The 17,968-nt window shown below is 37.1% G+C and overlaps 2 protein-coding genes across 4 annotated transcripts; one reads left to right on the top strand and one right to left on the bottom strand.

The window, feature by feature from the left end:
- Positions 1-343: 343 nt before the first annotated feature.
- On the top strand, positions 344-7,134 carry CCNG1 (cyclin G1). Its single transcript, XM_006199009.4, has 7 exons — positions 344-556; positions 1,579-1,842; positions 3,522-3,775; positions 4,374-4,452; positions 4,532-4,630; positions 4,852-5,046; positions 5,889-7,134. The coding sequence occupies exons 2-6, from the start codon at positions 1,579-1,581 to the stop codon at positions 5,041-5,043; spliced, it is 888 nt and encodes a 295-aa protein (XP_006199071.1). The 5' UTR covers positions 344-556; the 3' UTR covers positions 5,044-5,046; positions 5,889-7,134.
- A 4,999-nt stretch (positions 7,135-12,133) lies between these two features.
- Positions 12,134-17,870, bottom strand: NUDCD2 (NudC domain containing 2). Of its 3 annotated transcripts, none has more exons than XM_031689379.2 (4): positions 17,574-17,870; positions 15,397-15,445; positions 15,020-15,171; positions 12,134-12,628 (listed from the first exon to the last, which is right to left on the bottom strand). In XM_031689379.2, the coding sequence occupies exons 1-4, from the start codon at positions 17,691-17,693 to the stop codon at positions 12,545-12,547; spliced, it is 405 nt and encodes a 134-aa protein (XP_031545239.1). In that variant the 5' UTR covers positions 17,694-17,870; the 3' UTR covers positions 12,134-12,544. The 3 variants fall into 3 exon arrangements, with proteins under 3 accessions (XP_031545239.1, XP_006199070.1, XP_072803372.1); XM_006199008.4 differs by having other exon boundaries at positions 17,383-17,865; XM_072947271.1 differs by lacking the exon at positions 17,574-17,870 and adding an exon at positions 17,172-17,304.
- Positions 17,871-17,968: the final 98 nt, after the last annotated feature.

Genomic DNA, 17,968 nt, shown 5'->3' with positions numbered 1-17,968 from the left:
AGCCAATCCGCCAGCCGGCAGAGGCCTTACCCGAGCATGGGTTGGTGCACGCTCCGCTTAGCTCCCCCTCCTCTTCAGTGAAGACGCTCGGGGAAATCCTCCAATGAGAAGACCCTTAGGGATAGGGGGCGTGGTCTAAAGGGGCGGAGAATTTGACTCCAGGATCGTTAAAAACTGTGCGCTGATTGGCCGGGCTTCGTCCCTCTACGACCAGTCCTCTTTGGCAGCTGGAGCCATCCATCAAAAGAATTACACCAATCAGCGGTGAAAGTGCTCAATTCCCGCCCCACCTCTGCAGGAAAGCCCCGCCCTCCAATATATTACTCAGGAGGCCAGCCGCGGCCCCTTCTGCTCCGAGCTGACCCTGAGGAGGGCAGCGTCGTCTGGGCGGCGCTGCGGAGACCTCCACCCAGGACGGCTCCCCCTCCCCGGGCCTCTCCCCTCTCGCCCGCGAGTCCCCTCGCCTCGTAGGCTTCTCGGATCTAATATCGTGGGGTGAGGTGAGAGCAGGCCCGGGGAGGGTGGTTACCGCTGAGGAGCTGCAGTCGCCATCAAGGTGAGCTGGGATTGCGGGGCTGACCTCGGGGTGCGGGTAGGGAGCAGGGTTGGGGGGCGCGGGGAAAGGGGTAGGTCTCGCGCCCTTGTCCTCGGTTTACGCTCCGCTGCTGTGAGCAACAAGTTCAGGCTAGTCTGAGCCTGGAGGGGCGGGGCCATGTCCGCCCTCCTGAGATGTCTTAGTCAGGTCCGCCCCGTCCCGGGCACCAGCCCCGGGGCGAAAGAGTAGGGCCCAAAAAGTTAGTGTTTCCACCTCTGCCCACCCCTTCCGTCTCCCAACCCTAAAGAGCCCCTGCCTTCCTGTCTTGTGGTTGTTGGGGCGGGGAGGGCGGGACCGTCCGTGTATCCAGGGCTTAGCCTGTGCCCTGGACATAATAGACATTCAGCAGTGTCTTAAATTAATGAAATCCCAGGTTCCTCTTGCTGGCTGGATTATCCTCCGCCCCCCATTGCGTGCTCCCATGGCACCCCTTACGCTTCGTTTTCTAACGCCAATAAAAGTTAACAGCTATGCTAAACTCTTTAATTGAATCATCTTGTTTTATCTTTACAGCCATTCAAAGAGGCAGACTAGAAATAAGCTCCTTATTATTGTCCAGTGTTTATTAGGCACCTAATATATCTGCTAAGTACATATGTACCTGGGTGCTCTCATTCATTCATACAAGTCTATGAAGTAGGTAATAACCTCATACCCACTTTACAGATCAGGAAATACAGACTAAAAAAGTTGGCCAACTTGAACAGTTTAAATTGTTCATTAATGTCAGAATTTCAAAGTTTTTGCATGCAGATTTGCATTTTTCTTCTTTAAAAAGGCATAGCTCCAGCCCTCTAGGAACTCACAGTTTAGGATATGACCAACTGGTTGGGGAGGGGAAGAGCAGTACATGGCACTTTGCAATGACTTAGTTTCACCAGCAGCATTGAGGGAGGGGAGACTTCTGTTATAAAGCACTTGGCACAACCCAAGGCTGGAAAGGCTGTTCTTTCACTCCTTTCTGGGCTTTGTTCTATATATAGATGATAGAGGTACTGACAACAACTGACTCTCAGAAACTGCTACACCAGCTGAATGCCCTGTTGGAACAGGAGACGAGATGTCAGCCAAAGGTCTGCGGCTTGAGACTGATTGAATCTGCCCACGATAATGGCCTTAGGATGACTGCACGACTAAGGGACTTTGAAGTAAAAGATCTTCTCAGTCTAACTCAATTCTTTGGCTTTGACACAGAGACGTTTTCTCTAGCTGTGAATTTACTGGACAGATTCCTGTCAAAAATGAAGGTATGTTTAAAGCTACATTACCCTGAGTATTTCATGGTTCTGCTCAATGTGTTTTGGAGATGGTATTGCTACCTTTGGGCTGATATTCATAATCTTGACCTTTTTTTATTTTCAACAAGTAACATTATGGTAAGTCTATGTACAGCATTGATACTCTTCCTTTAACCAAGAGTAATGCATCATTTGTTAGACTTAACTTCTGACACTGAAAAATAGTCTCATATGAAATAATTAATTGCAGAGTTTCCCAGTAGGAGAGTTGGCTGTTGTGTTTAAAAGTCTTGGTAGGTTGGCATTTTCATTTACTTACTGTTGTTTTTAATTTAGAGAAATGTGTTAGAGGCAGAATGCTAGGTTGTGGGTTAAGAATTAGAGAATATTTCTTTCTTTTTTTTTTTCTTTTTGCTGATGCTGTCAACCACCTTTTGATAGCATGTATTTCTTAATCTCTATTCATAGATAATAAAGTTCTAATTATTTTAGCCTTATATTCCCTCCAGTCTTGCTTATGCTTGGCATTTTCAGCCTAAGTTTGCATATAGTAAAGAGTATCTTCTGGAGGACTATTTATGTATAATTATTCTCTATATTGGATAAGAAAGACTTGTGTGTAGCTTTCAGAGTTTATGAGACTGACGCGACCTACTGCACTAACGAGGCACCTTCTTTCAGAGTTTAACTGTTAAAAATACATCTGACTTCTCTGTGCACCTGTGGTCACTGGTACGTAATGAAATATTGTGACAGTTAAAATGAAACTCATCTTTTAGTCCTCAATACCTAACACAATCCATCAGATACAGAAAGAGCTCAATGTTTGCTGAATGGAATGGTTCAAGAAACTTGTTCAACAGACTAATTAAACAACTCTTTAGACACTGTGCAAGCACTACCTTTGACTCTGTAAATGGTGCACAGGTGACTAACATACATTTGTCCCTTTAGTATGTTACAATTTTAGCGAGAATAATGTTTGAACTGGTTAACGTATAGGTAAAGCATAATAAGAAAAATAATTACATTATACCTCAAAAGAGGCACAAATATATTGCTGGAGGGATTCTAAGAGGAGAGAGCACAAATACTAGTAAAGGCTTCTTAAAGTTTCAATTGAGCTGGAACTTAAAGTGGACAGAAATTTGATGGTGATAAATTTTGACTTGTAGACACTTAGAAAATGATAAATAAAAAAAGATTGGTAGTATATAGAGCTTTTACATAGGGCAGAGTAAACAGTATTTGCCAAAGTATTTTTAAACATTTTATATGTGTTAACTACAAAGAAAACAACCTGGAAAAGCATAACATTCTTGTGCGTAAGCTGTAAGGCATTTCAGTCCTCATTTAAGCCTTTGACCAAGTAACTTATTTGGTCCAACTGGAACACAGTGCTTTCTGCAGTAATTTAAACAAACCAAAATAGGTAAGAATTTTTATGTGCTGAGGCCAAACATAAGGAAACTTAGCCTGTTTACTAAAAACTTAGTTCCAAGTGGGTATGTAGGGTTAATAGGCTACAGTTAAGGTCTGAGTAGATCTTGTTAAGTGCTTCACACATGAGAAATAGACCTCAGAGATACATTTTCAAAATGATGGGTCTGAGTTTTAGATTATCCTTTTTTTTTTAACTGAAATAAGATAAAGACATGGAATAATAATAAAAGACATGGTCTTTTTAGGTACAGCCCAAGCACCTTGGGTGTGTTGGACTGAGCTGCTTCTATTTGGCTGTAAAATCAATAGAAGAGGAAAGGAATGTCCCATTGGCAACTGACTTGATCCGAATAAGCCAGTATAGGTTCACGGTTTCAGATTTGATGAGAATGGAAAAGATTGTGTTGGAGAAGGTGTGTTGGAAAGTCAAAGCTACTACTGCCTTTCAATTTCTACAACTCTATTACTCACTCATTCAAGAAAATTTGCCACATGAAAGGTATGTGATCTTTGTTCTTAACAAAGGGGATTTGAAGTTGGAATGGTATTGTCTGGATTTTATGTAAAATCAATACACTGGGAGAATTCCAGTCAAAATAAGTAAAATGACAACCGCAGCTCTGAGTTTGACTTCACTCTTCAGCAGAAGTGAGAAAACTTTCATCAGTAGCTTCTTGAAGTCGATGAAGGCTAATTCTTAAGACTAAAGGACATTTCAGCTTTTTAAAAATTATGTTTTCCATTTATAGAGTAGTTATAGAATCTAATAGGTAAGTGTGTAACACAGATTTATGGAAAAAGGAACTTTAGATTCAAAAATGGATTAAAATGAAATGAAAAGAAACATTGATAACTGTGGGTCTGATACTTTACTGTTTTTGCCCAAATTATTTAAAATTCATGTATGGTATCCTTAAGATGTTCATGTCTCTGAATTCTTTACTTCAGATAATTCATTTTCTATGTTAAGTGTGCATAAACATCACTTTAAAATTGACTTATTTTTCAAAAAATAAAAAAAAATTGACTTATTTTTCTATAATTTTGACTGGATGTAAAATTATCTACATAAAATTATTCTCATTTTCTTTTTAAAGGAAGACTATCCTTAATTTTGAAAGACTGGAAGCTCAACTTAAGGCGTGCTACTGCAGGATTATATTTTCTAAAGCAAAGGTAAATATGTTATAAAGATTAAACCTATTTATACACCTATTCTTATGTTCAACATTTATTTAAAATTTATCTCTTTCAGCCATCTGTGTTGGCATTGTCTATCATTGCATTGGAAATCCAAGCACAGAAGTGTGTAGAGTTAACGGAAAGAATAGAACATCTTCAGAAACATTCCAAGGTATGTCAGAGTCATAGCCCAAATCCTGTTAACAGCTGTGAAAGAAACTACACTTGTTCCTGAAGTAAAATGAGATGTGCCATGTGTTGACATGAAACTTAAGTAGCTTATCCTCAAAACTTTTTGACAAGGAAAGACACATGTTGATAAGATTGCAATTACTACTATAATTAAATACCTGCAGGACTTTTAAGTAATATATTTTTAAAATTTATGCACAGATAAATGGCAGAGATTTGACATTCTGGCAAGAGCTCGTGTCCAAGTGTTTAACTGAATATGCATCAAACAAGTGTTCCAAACCAAATGTTCAGAAGTTGAAATGGATTGTTTCTGGGCGGACTGCACGGCAACTGAAGCATAGTTACTACAGAATAACCCACCTTCCAACAATTCCTGAAATGGGCCCTTAATTGGTAAATTTGTTTAGTTATTCTCCATGTAGAAAAAAACTTTCTAATGCTATAATTGTCTTCTACAATTCAAGAATTTAAATCTGAGTTATTTTCAAAATAAACAAATGGAGTTGGAATAGCAAAGGGGAAAGTGACTTCACTGATCTAGTCAGCTAATATTTGAGGGCATTTACTGTATTCAAGGTGCAGTAAGAGTAAGGAATTCCTAAGAGTAAGGAATTATCTAACCTTAGATATATATATGTTAGCCATTTCATTAAATTAACAGCTTAGAAAGCAGCATCCTCCTTCATAATCTGAACTTTAAAATTAGCACTAAAATGGTATTTTTTTAATTGCACGTCATTTTGCTGTATATAGACTCGAGCTTTGGCTCATTTAAAGTTACACAAGCCTAAGTAAGAAAACAGGACCAAAAGTTTGAACCACACATGAATTAATTTGAGACCGTTAGCTTATTAGCAAAATCAGCATGAACTTGGATGTTGTACTTAAAAAGTAAGTTATGACAGATGGTTGCCTCTGCATTGGGTGTCTGGAAACTGCCAGAGTGTCTCAACACGATAGTTGTATGTCATTGCTATAGAAGTTGGAACACTGGAAAGTAGTTACATGCATAAGAAATATAAACCTTGTCCTGAATGTATGATATACATTCTTGCCATCTAAATTTAACTCAGTGTTGATTTAACTTCGTTCCAACTCAAAACTAAGTGTTAACATTGAACACATCTACGTAAGACGTGATTAAGAGTCTTAGATATGAACAGTTGATTTTAAACAGGTAGTAATATTTGTGTTTGGCAAACTTCTGATAACTTGATTTTCTGTTTGTTGAATAGGATTATTACAGCAACAAAAAAAAACACTTCTCTGAAGTCTTTCTCCACAATCCTGAGCTGTGGATTCCATAATGTTATAATGGATTTAAGCTGTGAAGCCTCAAAACATCACAACTAGATTAGCATTGATGTTCTCAGATTTGGGAAAACTGCCTAATTACCATTACCCTACAGTGGAATTACTCAAATTTGAATTCACCTGTGAAGCATACAAATCAAAGCTAACAGCATAAATGTGAAGTGCTGACAAGCTTGGGAAGGTAAACTGTGAATCTTCATTTCTAACATTGATCCAGCTTTCTCTGTTGGGTCAATATATTGTATTTAGGTGGTCTTAAAAATGGCTGCTTAATTCAGACGAGGAGGTTTGCATGAAAACCAGTATTACACAAATGCACTTTTAAGGCATAACAAGGGTCACTATTCTAGGCAGTGAAAATGGTTTCTTGGCACCCATAATGCAAGTAAAATAGATAATCCAGAGATGTGGACTTCATTGGTAGATAGGAATCACATTTAAATTGGAGAATATTTTATATAAAGCAAAACTACAGACCTAGTAATTTTGGCATATTACGTTATCTTTAGTATTTTTCTAGCAACCAGGTTATGTTTGTATCTGTGATAAAAGTTTTATACAAAATTTACTGCCTCAATCTAGTCCCATCAAGAAAATTCAGCTTTATTGTAGTAGTAACTCAAAATAAATTAGCATCATTGTGAAAACTTTCTGCTTTAACACTCCAGAAGTTTTTACTAAGGACTGTTTTTATAAAATCGTCATTGCTTCTAATTTAGAATTTTGCTTAAAAGGAAGAGAATACACTTTCACTAATTGACCCTACTGTGCCAGAAGAGTTTTAAGAAAAGTAGGCATCTTCATAATAATAAGGTCGCTGAGGTAGTTCAGGATTTCAGTGACTAAGGAGAGCTACAGTGTTAAAAGTGTTGTCAACGATTACTCAGTTCGGTGTGTATCCTGAGTCTGTCCAGGATGGCTGTACCCAATTTTGACATCACATTATGGGTAGATACGGACTGGAAAATAAACCAAAGAACTGCAATGTATCTTATACTTTTGTAAACCATGTTTTATGGATAACTTTTCAGTTTTCCCAAAAGACTGATAAATTTCAATATTTTGAATACATCAGTGTTAATTTTGAGGTGGCAGAGGTAACCTAACCAACTACCATTATGTTTTGGTACTAAGGGATATACCTTTCAATAAAGTTACTGAAATGCATTCCTTTGCTGAGTGGTTTTCTGTTTGCTTCTTAGTTCTAACTTAATTAGCTACTTTGGCAATGTGATAATGGAACCACAATAAAGAGCTATCTCGTCACTGTATTTAAATTTAGCTCTCAAGTCAGATGCATGGTAGAAGAAACGAAATCTCTTATAGAAGTATGGCTAGTACCTAATTGACCCTTTCCTTCCTATTTTTAAAGATAGGCACAAGATGATGACAAGTAAATATGCTTAATTTGTGTTAAAAAGTTGTTGTTTATGCACCGTTGGTTACTTTTCTTATTTAGATTCAACACTACTATGGCTATCCTTAGTATAAATTCACCCTTCGATTCAGCCCACGAAAAGTTGTGTGCAACCCTCTTCCCTAATTAAACAGCCTTCCAGTAGGTGTTTGATAATGACAGGTAACTGCCAAGTATTGTGTTAGTCTGCTTAGATCACTTGTTAATTATTATTGGAATTGAAACAACGTATGATTTTGAACTGTTCATGTTTAATTAAACAAGACATCTTATAAAGTAGACACTGCAAGGAATTAATGATGAAAGAAAAACTTTTATAAAAGAAGGTTCCTTTTGCACTTGACTCAAGTTAGATATATTTAATAATCCCTCTTTTCAAAAGTACTGTTTTTAAAAAAGGGCATCTGAACCTTCCATGTATTTCGAACTTTGTGACACACCATCTGAAAACAAACATTTCTGATCTAGTATTTGTGATTAGCAACCGACAGTTGTTACTGTCAGGTGCTAGTGTCAGATGTTGTATATGAATCATCTCATGTATGTAATCCTCCAAACTGAATGAGGTTATCCCAATTTACAAAAGAACCAGAGCCACAGAGCAGGTATGGGACTAGCCCAAGGTCTCATACCTGTACTTGGAAGTGAAGACAAAACTGAGAGCACTGAAAGGAGAAATGGACAAGGCTTCAAGCAATAAAATTGATAAACCTCTAGCAAGACTGACAAAAAAAGAAATGACCAATTTTAGGAATGAAAGAGATACCACTACAGAATCTAAAGATACTGAATGGACACTACCTTTTTTACTACCACAAACAACTCTACACATAATTAGATGAATCAATTCCTTGAAAGACGTGAACTACGAAAACTTAAAATTAGATAACCTAAGTAAACTTACTAGTTTAAAAAATTCAACTCATTGTTTAGAATCTTACTGGAAAATCCTATAAATAATTTAAAGAAGACCTAGCACAAATTCTACAAATCTCTCCCAGAAATTAGAAGAATCACTTCTCAATTCATTTTATAAGGCCAGCATTAACCTGATACCAAACCTAGATAAATACAAATTTTTTTTTAATTTTTAAAAGCTATTGACCAATATCCCGAATGAACACATAAAAATCAACAAACAAGTTCAGATATATAAAATGAATAATACAACATGACCAGGTTTAGGATTGGGGGGAGATGTAAGCTGGTTTAAAATTAGAAAATCAATATAACCCACCATTTTAACAATCTAAAGGAAAAAAAGAAAGATCAAATCAATTGATCCAGAAAAAGCATCGTCTATCTGATAAGGGACTTATGTCCAGAATACACAAAGACTCTTAGATCTCAAAGATAAATAACCCTTTAAAAAATGGACCAAGAATTTAAATAAACATTTCTCCAAGGAAGATACACAAATCATCAATCAGTACAAGAAAAGATACTTTATATAATTAGCCATCAGAGAAGTCACAATCACAATGTGATACCACTTCACATTCACCAGAATGGCTAGAATCAGAAGGTCATGTAAGTGTTTGCAGAAATGTGGAGAAATTAGAGCTCTCACACACTGCTGGTGGGAATGCAAAACGGTGTAGCCACTTTGGAAAAGAATCTACCAGTTCCTCAAATGATTAAACAGAGTTTTCATAAAACCTGAAGTTCCGCTGCTGGGTAAGAAACGAAAATATACATGCACATAAAGATTTGTACTTGAATGTTTATAGCAGAATTATGCACAGTAGCTAAAGGTGGAAACCTCCAAGATGTCCATCAGCTGATACACGGACAAGTATGTGTAAGTCATACAATGGATTATTCAGCCAGACAAAAAGAATGAAGTACATACTAAAACATGGATGAACCTCTAAAACATTATGCGAAGTGAGCCAGAAACAAAAGACCACATGACTCCATTTGTATGAAATAAGCCAGAACAGAAATACATGGAAAGTAAATAAGCAGTTGCTTGACAGGATTATGGGGACAGTGATAGCTGAAAGGTACGGGATTTGTTTGTTTTTTCAGGTGATGAAAATGACAAGTTGACTATGATGGTGGTTAAGTATTATGTGACTATACTAAAAACCACCAACATACACTTATTTTAAATAAGTAAAGTGTACGGTATGTGAATTATATATCAACAACCTATTTTTTAAAAAAGATTACATATGATTCAATTTATATGATATTCTTTAAAAAAACAAACAAACAAAACTACAGAGACAGAGACTAAACCAGTGGTTTCCAGAGTTTGAGGCTAGTAGTAGGGTGTGACTAGAAAGAGCACGAAGGAGTTCTTGTGGTGACTGAACTATTCAATCTACTAATTTTGGAGTTTATACCTATCTCTACGTAAGTTAAAATTCACAAAACTGCAAACAAAAAAAAGTTAATTTTACTTTGTTTATTCAAAATCCAAAAAATTTTTAATGTCAAGAAGAGAAGCCAATTAAAAGAAAAATGCCTCTTCCCCAACAATTCATTCCTAAAGTTACTGAGTAAAGTGAACATAGGCATCTTGCCAAAGGGTGTGGCTGGGCTGCAGTGGCCCAGAGCAGGGTGTTAGGATCCCAGCAGGTGAGGGGGGTAACTCTGACTGGCACAGGGTGTTGGAGCCTGAGCAGAGTGAGAAAGACACTCATATGGGAAGATGATCTAGATTAGGGAACCCAATATATTAAGGATGTAAGAATCAGGTATCTCACTATTGCTGAAAGGAATTATATAGAAAGGAAGAGAGCAAAAATGAACCCCAAAGGATTAGAAAGTTTAAATGTTAACTCACGGCTTTCAATATACATACAGACATAAAAATAAATACAGATGTAAATGTAGGCATAATATGCAGCAATTGCTCACTAGCACATAGAACCTGGCTTCTAAATACCAATCTCCAGTAAAAACAACCAGGGCTCCTTATAAAAATGGCTGATTCTTGGGCTAGGGAAGGGAAAACATAAGTCTGGTATATCATGTGCCAGAGAATAAGAAATTGCTCAAATACGATGGGGACATGTCAAAAGGGCCTAGAAGCCACCTAGCATGGTCTTCTACTGGTCAAATCTAGAAAAATGTTGAGGATCGAAGTAATGGGAATAACAGATTTTAACCCACTGAATAAAGAAGTCATGAGTGTACATATATACATATATATACATAAAAATTGAAAGTTTGGTGAGAAACAAGGCAGTACTTGGAAACTACATCACACAAAATACTTAATTGCAAACATTAAAAAAAAATAGCTTTACAGTGAGGAAGACTGGCAGGCACCACTTAATCAGTGATCGAAGTATAGCTGTCCCTCAGTATCCACAGGTATTGTTCCCAGGATCCCCCTTGGATATCAAAATCCAGAGATGCTCAGTAACATGACATGGTATTTGCTTATATCTATGCACATCCCCCTGAATAAATTAAATCATCTCCAGGTTACTTCTAACGCCTAATACAATGTAAATACTATGTAAACAGTTGTAAACACATTGTAAACCTATGTAAATAGTTGCCAGTGCATAGCAAACTCAAATTTTGCTTTTTGGAACTTTTTGGATTTTTTTTTAACTATTTTCCACCTTCTGTTGAATCAGTATTTGAAACCCATGGATATGGCAAGCCAACTGTAAACACTATCAGAAAAAGGACAAACTGAAACTTATAACTCATGATTGGATGCAGTAAGAACACAGCATCACTTCTGTAAGAGTCCTGCCGATGATTCATAACCTGAATCTAATCATGAAGAAAAACCAGACGAAACTCAAAATGAGAGATGTACAAAACTAGGCTATAATCTTCAAGTGCCAAGGTTGTAAAAGTCAGAGTGAAAATGAGGACGTGTTCCGGTTTGGAGTAAACTAAAGACACCTGGTACCTAAATGCAAGGCATGATTCTGACTGGATCCTTTTGCCATCAAGGACATTACTGGGACAATCAATTAAACATGAATGGAATGAAGGTCCAAGGATTCGGTGGTCATGTGTCAGTGCTAATTTCCTGATTTTAATGGTTGTGTTGTAGTTATGTAGAATCATGTGCTTTGAAGGAAATATACACTAAGGTACCCAGAGATAATGGGGCACCATGTCACCAACTTGCACACAAACCTGAGGACTCAGGAAGAAAACAATTCTGTGTCTTTTATGTGTAACTTTTCTATATACATTTCAGATTGTTTAAGACATTTAAATTAAAAAGGACATAAGAAGGATGACATAAAATTTCAAGATAATTCTTACCTATATGCCCAAATCACTAAAGATCAAAATGATGTCACTGACATAATCATTGACTGTAATTTTTTTGTCACTAACAAGGAATTCACCCAATAACCACATTCACTTCATCACTTCTGTTTTGTATTCATCTATTCCAAGTGTTAGGTATTTTTCAGTTTCTTGACATAAAGTCATTCCTCAAGGAATAATATGCTAACTCAGACATTTTTTAAAAAAAGTTTTTCGGTAAATTACTCAGAATACCAGGGGGGAGGTATAGCTCAAGTGGTCGAGTGCATGCTTAGCAAGCATGAGGTCCTGGTTGTATCGCCAGTACCTCCCCCAAGAATAAATAAATAAATATACCTAATTACCTGCCTCCACCAAAAAAAAAACAAAACAAACAAAAAACCTAAAATTACTCAGAATATATTTGCAGATTATTTTTTCCTTTCTGAAAAATTTTTTCATTAATACAAGTTCTTTGTGTGAATTGGTACACTTAGACAAAGGGGTACACAATTCCTATTTAGAAAAGTTTATTGAACATTATTCCTGCATCACACTTATTGAAAGAAAAACTTAATTTTCCCTGAAGGCACCCTGTCATTTCACATGATCTAAACCCTAATTTTTTTCATATTAAAAATACAGGTTAAATATGAAATTAGTAAAATGCAGCATATAAAACTTCATGCTGAGCAAAAAACAAGTCAAAAAAAGTTACCGTGTATCAATTGGAGTTCCCACAAGTTATTTAAGATGTTTCCTATGTAAATCATATTTGAATGCAATTATTAGAGCCATGTTTAAATATATTTTGCAATTTGTTAACTGTAGGCATCCACAGTTTTCTTCCATCACATAATCTATTCCTTTGATTAAGCTGGCAACATCTGCTAGAATCCACAAAATGCAGCAAGAAAATTGTGATTATTTCTCAAGATTTGAGAAATCTGGTCCACCTTTACTGTAGTTTCCTGAGATTTCTGCTCCACTGAAGTCAAAACCAGGATTCTAAAAGATATGAAACAAATTATAAAATAAAGTTTATAAGGAAAAATATAAGTAACCCAAAAGGAAAACAGTAAAAAGATATAAACTGGCAATTGACAAAAAAAGGAAATCTAAATGGCCAATAAACATGGGAAAAGATATCAAACTTCACTGTAATCACCAAAATGGAACTTAAAACTATGTGGTGTTTTTTTCAATTTTCAGATTTACAAATATTTAGAAGATCAATACGTATATTACAGTGTTGACATACAGTGATATATATATACGGTTTATATTACAGTATAAACATATACTTTAGTATCAGTGTATAAACAAATTTTAATAACTAACATTTTTTGAGAGCTTATTATATGCCAGTCAAGATGCTAAGAGCTGTAGATATATATTAAAATATTTAATCCTCACAACAATCCTCTGGAGTAAGTACTGCCCCAGGTTTTAATCTTTTTAGAGGCATTTCATTTATTCAACAAACATCTATTGACTTCCTACTGTTCAGAAGACACCATGAGAAGCATGTAGAATTTAAGAGCGAACAAAACAAAACAAAGATCCTTATTCTGGTGGAGCTTGCATTCTAACAGTAGGAGACAAATAATAATCCCTAAGTTATGTAATGCAGGGGCCAGCACACTTCCCTATAAAAAGCAAGGCAGTAAGTACTTCAGGCTCTGAAAGCCATGTAGCCTCTGTCGTAACTACTTAATTCTGCTTGCTGCTACATAACAGACAACGCACAAACGAAAAACAAAGCTGTGTCCGCGTAAAACCGCAAAAACAGGCAGTGGGGCCACAGCTTGCCAGCCCATGATCTAGTGTGTTAAATGCTGGTAAGTGCTATGGAGAAAAAGAAGAAGAGAAAGAAAAGTAGGGCACAGTAAGGGAAATGAGAAGCTTAGAGTTTTTTAAATAGGATGATTAAGGTCAAAGCATGCTTCATTGAGAAATGACCTGAAAACAGTGAAAAGTTAGCTAAGCTTTGGAAGAGCATTGCAGTCAAAAGGACAGAGGAAGAATGGCCTGGCAGATTTAAGGAACAGCAAAAAGGCCATAATGTGGCTAGAGCAGAATGGGGGGTGGGGGGAGCAGCAGTAGGAGAGGAGGGCAGAGAGATCATGGGACCAGATCAGCTGGGGCCTTGTATAGGACTTTGTCTTCTACTTGAGTGAATGAGCTCAGAGAAGAAAAGTGATGTAATCTGACATGCATTGTAAAAGGACTGCTCTGTTATTCTGAAAAGACTGTAGGCTTGGCAAGGGTAGAAGTAAAGAGAACAGTTAGAAGATTACTAGGGTAATCTAGGCAAAACATTAGAGGTGGTCCAGATGACAGTGGTCACGGAGTTGGTGGTGATGTGTAGTCAAATTCTGAATATATCCGGAAGGTAGTGCCAGGGAGGTTTCCTGACAAACTGGATAGGGTGTGAGAGAGAGAGAATAATGATGGACGATTCTCCAATTTTTTTTTTTTTTTTGGTTTGAACAAAGAGTTTCCATTAACTGAGATGAGAAGTCTGGAGGTAGAACAGTTGAGGGAAGGAAATCAGGGCATTCACTCTGGACATGTCGAGTTTGATATGTCTGTTAGACAGCTAAGAGAATGTGTTAAATAGGCAGTTGGATATGTGAGTCCAACATTCAGGTGAAAAGTCCAAGCTAGGGATACACATTTGGGAATTACCATCATATAGATGGAAATTATCCACCAAAACTTTACCAATGCTTTGATCCAGAAATAATTCTCCTAGATATCTATCTTAAAGGAATGTTTGAATAGTTTCAGAGATAAAGGCACAAACTTCATTTGAAATAGACACAAAGAAATCTAAATCTCATCAAAGAGGAATAGCTAAATAAATAATTACAATACAATGAAACTAGGAAATACTCTGAAGCAGTTAAAAGGAATGAATTTTATCTGTAAGTACCAGTAGGGAAAGAGACCCAACACATTAAATGAAAAAGCAACATGAACATTACACACAGTGTGATCCTCCATTTATGTTAAAAATAAAACAATCCAGCCAATCTACTGATGAGATGAGAATGAGACAGGCATAGGATGGAAGACATTGATTAAAGGGCCTTACACTTTTTTACATAATGTAAGTCTGCATTGATTGAATTTTTATGAGTTTATTCATGCATTACTGATGTACACTAAATGATTTAAACTTAAGACATCGTAGCAGTACAAATAAATTCCTCCCAAGGGTGGGGAATCAAATCCATACATAGAAAGGCCAGTCACTTTTCTAATCATTTAACTTAAAATATTCCTCTAAAGAGTTTTTATTTTTTTAAAACCACATTTGAGTTTTAGTTTCAAATAATAATTATCCTATGATTTACAGACGTTTAACTACACATATTCATTCATCTGACTTACTTCTTTCTGGAATCTCTCTAATGTAAGTTTTCTCTGCATTTGGTCTTGCACCCAAGGATCAGCTGCATATTCAGATTCTAGAAGAGAAGTCCAACAATTTGCTGCATCTCTCTTTGTCTTTGTGAGAACAATACGGACCATTTTTCTATCCTCTAAACAAACAAAAATCACAAAGAAATTAGAGTTCATCATTAGTTTATATTTTCAAAAATCATTAGGTAATCTTGATATATAATTGCTTTCAATATGTTTCTATTACTGTATCTTTCAGAGCTGCAAAGACAAAGGACTTAGTACAACAGAGGGGAAACATACTATGTTCCAAGACAAAATTAATTTTTAAAAAGATTCTAAGAAAAATAATAGATCACCCTTACCCAAAGTCCATGTTCCTTCATCAGCTATTGTAGAATCAAAGAGTTTGCCCTGAAAAATAAACATATGAAGTACTAAAAAATAGAGATTTCATTAATTTTTATAAGGCTTTCATGATTCAAGACTTAGCTAATTTCCTATCTAATCCACATACAATTGCCTAATTAGTTTAGAAAGGGGAGATCAAACTTAATACTACTTCAACACATTGATAGGTATTCATCCCTAAATTCCCACCTAGCGAGTGAGACAGAACCTAGTTTATTTATACTACTTGGTATATTTACTATAACAAAGAACACAGTGCTCTCTACAGAAAGATCAGGCTCTTTTTTATAAGATGAAGAAATACTTCTGATCACTGATTGGCCATATGTGAAATTAATATCTGAAATGTTTTAACTTTACCAATTATAATAAACTACAAGAAGAGGTCTCCTGCTGATATTAAGAAGAAATGATGTCTTTAAAATAAACTTTTAAAAACTGGCTCAATCTCTTTGCAAGGCAATTTAACACTAAAAAATATTTTAAAGTACATACTGTAGATCTGATATCAGATTAGTTGTGACTAATTATTCAGAAACTCGTTTTAAGAAAGAACTAAGAAAAGGAAAAGTTTAAAAGATAATGCACCTGCTAAAATTCATCTTGATTTTTTTCCTACTTACTAAATTTAAGCTTTAGAAAATTAAAATATCACATTAACAAAGAGAAAACATATTTTTAAAAATATGTCAATACCAGTGGAAAAAAACTCCTACTGGCCTAAATGCGTGCCAAAAATCCTAGAGTTAGTTATTGCTAAATTCCCACAGCTACTGCAATTACTAAGGTAAATTTGACTATAAAATCAAAATCACTGTTCAGTAAACTACGAATTACACAACTATACAGAAAGGTTAAGATGCAAGCTAACATAAATCAGTATCTTTCACGTGAATCTTCCTTTTCTCTGAGGCACTCAAAACACTTCCATATAAAATAATAACAGCTAACATGTAGTGTGACCTTATTAAATACCAGGTACTACCTGCTCCAAGTTCTTCACTCACATGGATACCATGCTATGCTCAGAACAATCCTATGAGAAAGGTACTATAAATTACCCCACTTTGTGAATGAAGACTTAGACACTGAACAATCTCTGGCCCAAGGTTACAGAACTAGAGAAATGACAAAGGTAGGTATCCTACCAAGTAATCTCCCTTCACCGTTACACAACACTGGTATCAAATATCTCGAGCATCTAATCTGAGAAAGAAATCTAACTTGAACTTCACTGAATTTAACTATAATTTTTAACAAGGAAAAAAATGGGTACCATCAGATATAAAGAGTACTGATGAGAATAAAAGGGATAGCACAATTACTTACTTCACCTCTTGACCATCTGCTTAACCACTCCACAAATATGCAGGATTTTTCTAATTTCAGATGAGAAAATAAATCACCTGACAATACATCCAAATCCTCATCTCGACATCCTTATCCTTAATTTTCATCTTTGCTTTTCTATAACTGCCTAAATACTTACTAGTTTAGTTGTATTATGCCTCCCCACAAGAACGTAACCTCCCTGAGTGAGGGAATACTATCTTTGACTGCTGTCCTCCCAGCACCTAGATCAGTGCCTGGAAGAAAGTATATGTAGTTAAAGTATTTCTTTAACGATCCAGTTAACCTGTTCTCAGTTGAAGACCCTCAGAGGAACAAAAGGAGCATCTTCATTTAGCTTAAAAACAAACCCAGGGAGATGGGCTCCTCAAATTCCCACCTCAATCGGGACTGGCCCTGAGGGTGGGGGCTCCGACCAGACCAAAACCAGGGCAATTTTATCCTTCTTTCGGCCAGCCACAGGAGCCGAACGGCCTTCCAACAGCCCTTCCACAGAAACCATGAACTTTATGACTCGGAGATCTGGTGGGGGAGGGGGTGGGAAGGAGGGGCCGAGAAGAAACTGAGTACAAGCCCCGACCTGCCGCTACCTTGAGGATCTCGCGGCCACCCACGGCCAGCGCCACATGCCGGCTCTGCAGGCCGCACTGGATATCCTGGGCGCGAGTGCCTGGCGGCACCTGAACTTCAATGAACACCTCCTCCAAGGTCTGGTACCACTGGCCCCACGGCGTCCCGCACGGAACCACCCCACTGCGCTCCTCAAACGGGGCTGACATACTCCACTTCGCCTCCCGGCTGCGGTGGCACCGAGCGAGCCGAGCGCACGCGCGGAATCTCCGCGCTTAGGCCACCCCCTGTCCTCTTCGTTTGGGTCACTGCACATGCGCAGCAAAGTCATCTGCTGTCTCCGCTTGTTTGTTTTTCACTTTCAGTGGCCATTTAGGACAGACACTGGCAGGATTCAGGTTGAAAGAACTGAAATCCAGAAGCGTTTACATCCAAAGAACGATAGGAAACGGTTGGAACCTGTGAAGCTAGAACTCACTACACTGTCACCAATATGACGTCAAAAGCGACTGAAAATTCTCTGGTGTGAACTGCGCTTGCGCAAAGGCTGCTCGTGCATAGTTACAATTGAGTAACGCCAGTAGTGATTGGACCAGTTGGGTAGGA

This window comes from Vicugna pacos, chromosome 22, assembly GCF_048564905.1.
Source record: "Vicugna pacos chromosome 22, VicPac4, whole genome shotgun sequence".
NCBI classification, from domain to species: Eukaryota; Metazoa; Chordata; class Mammalia; order Artiodactyla; family Camelidae; genus Vicugna; species Vicugna pacos.
Note: the sequence above shows the minus strand (reverse complement) of the source record. Positions and strands in the feature narration are given on the sequence as shown.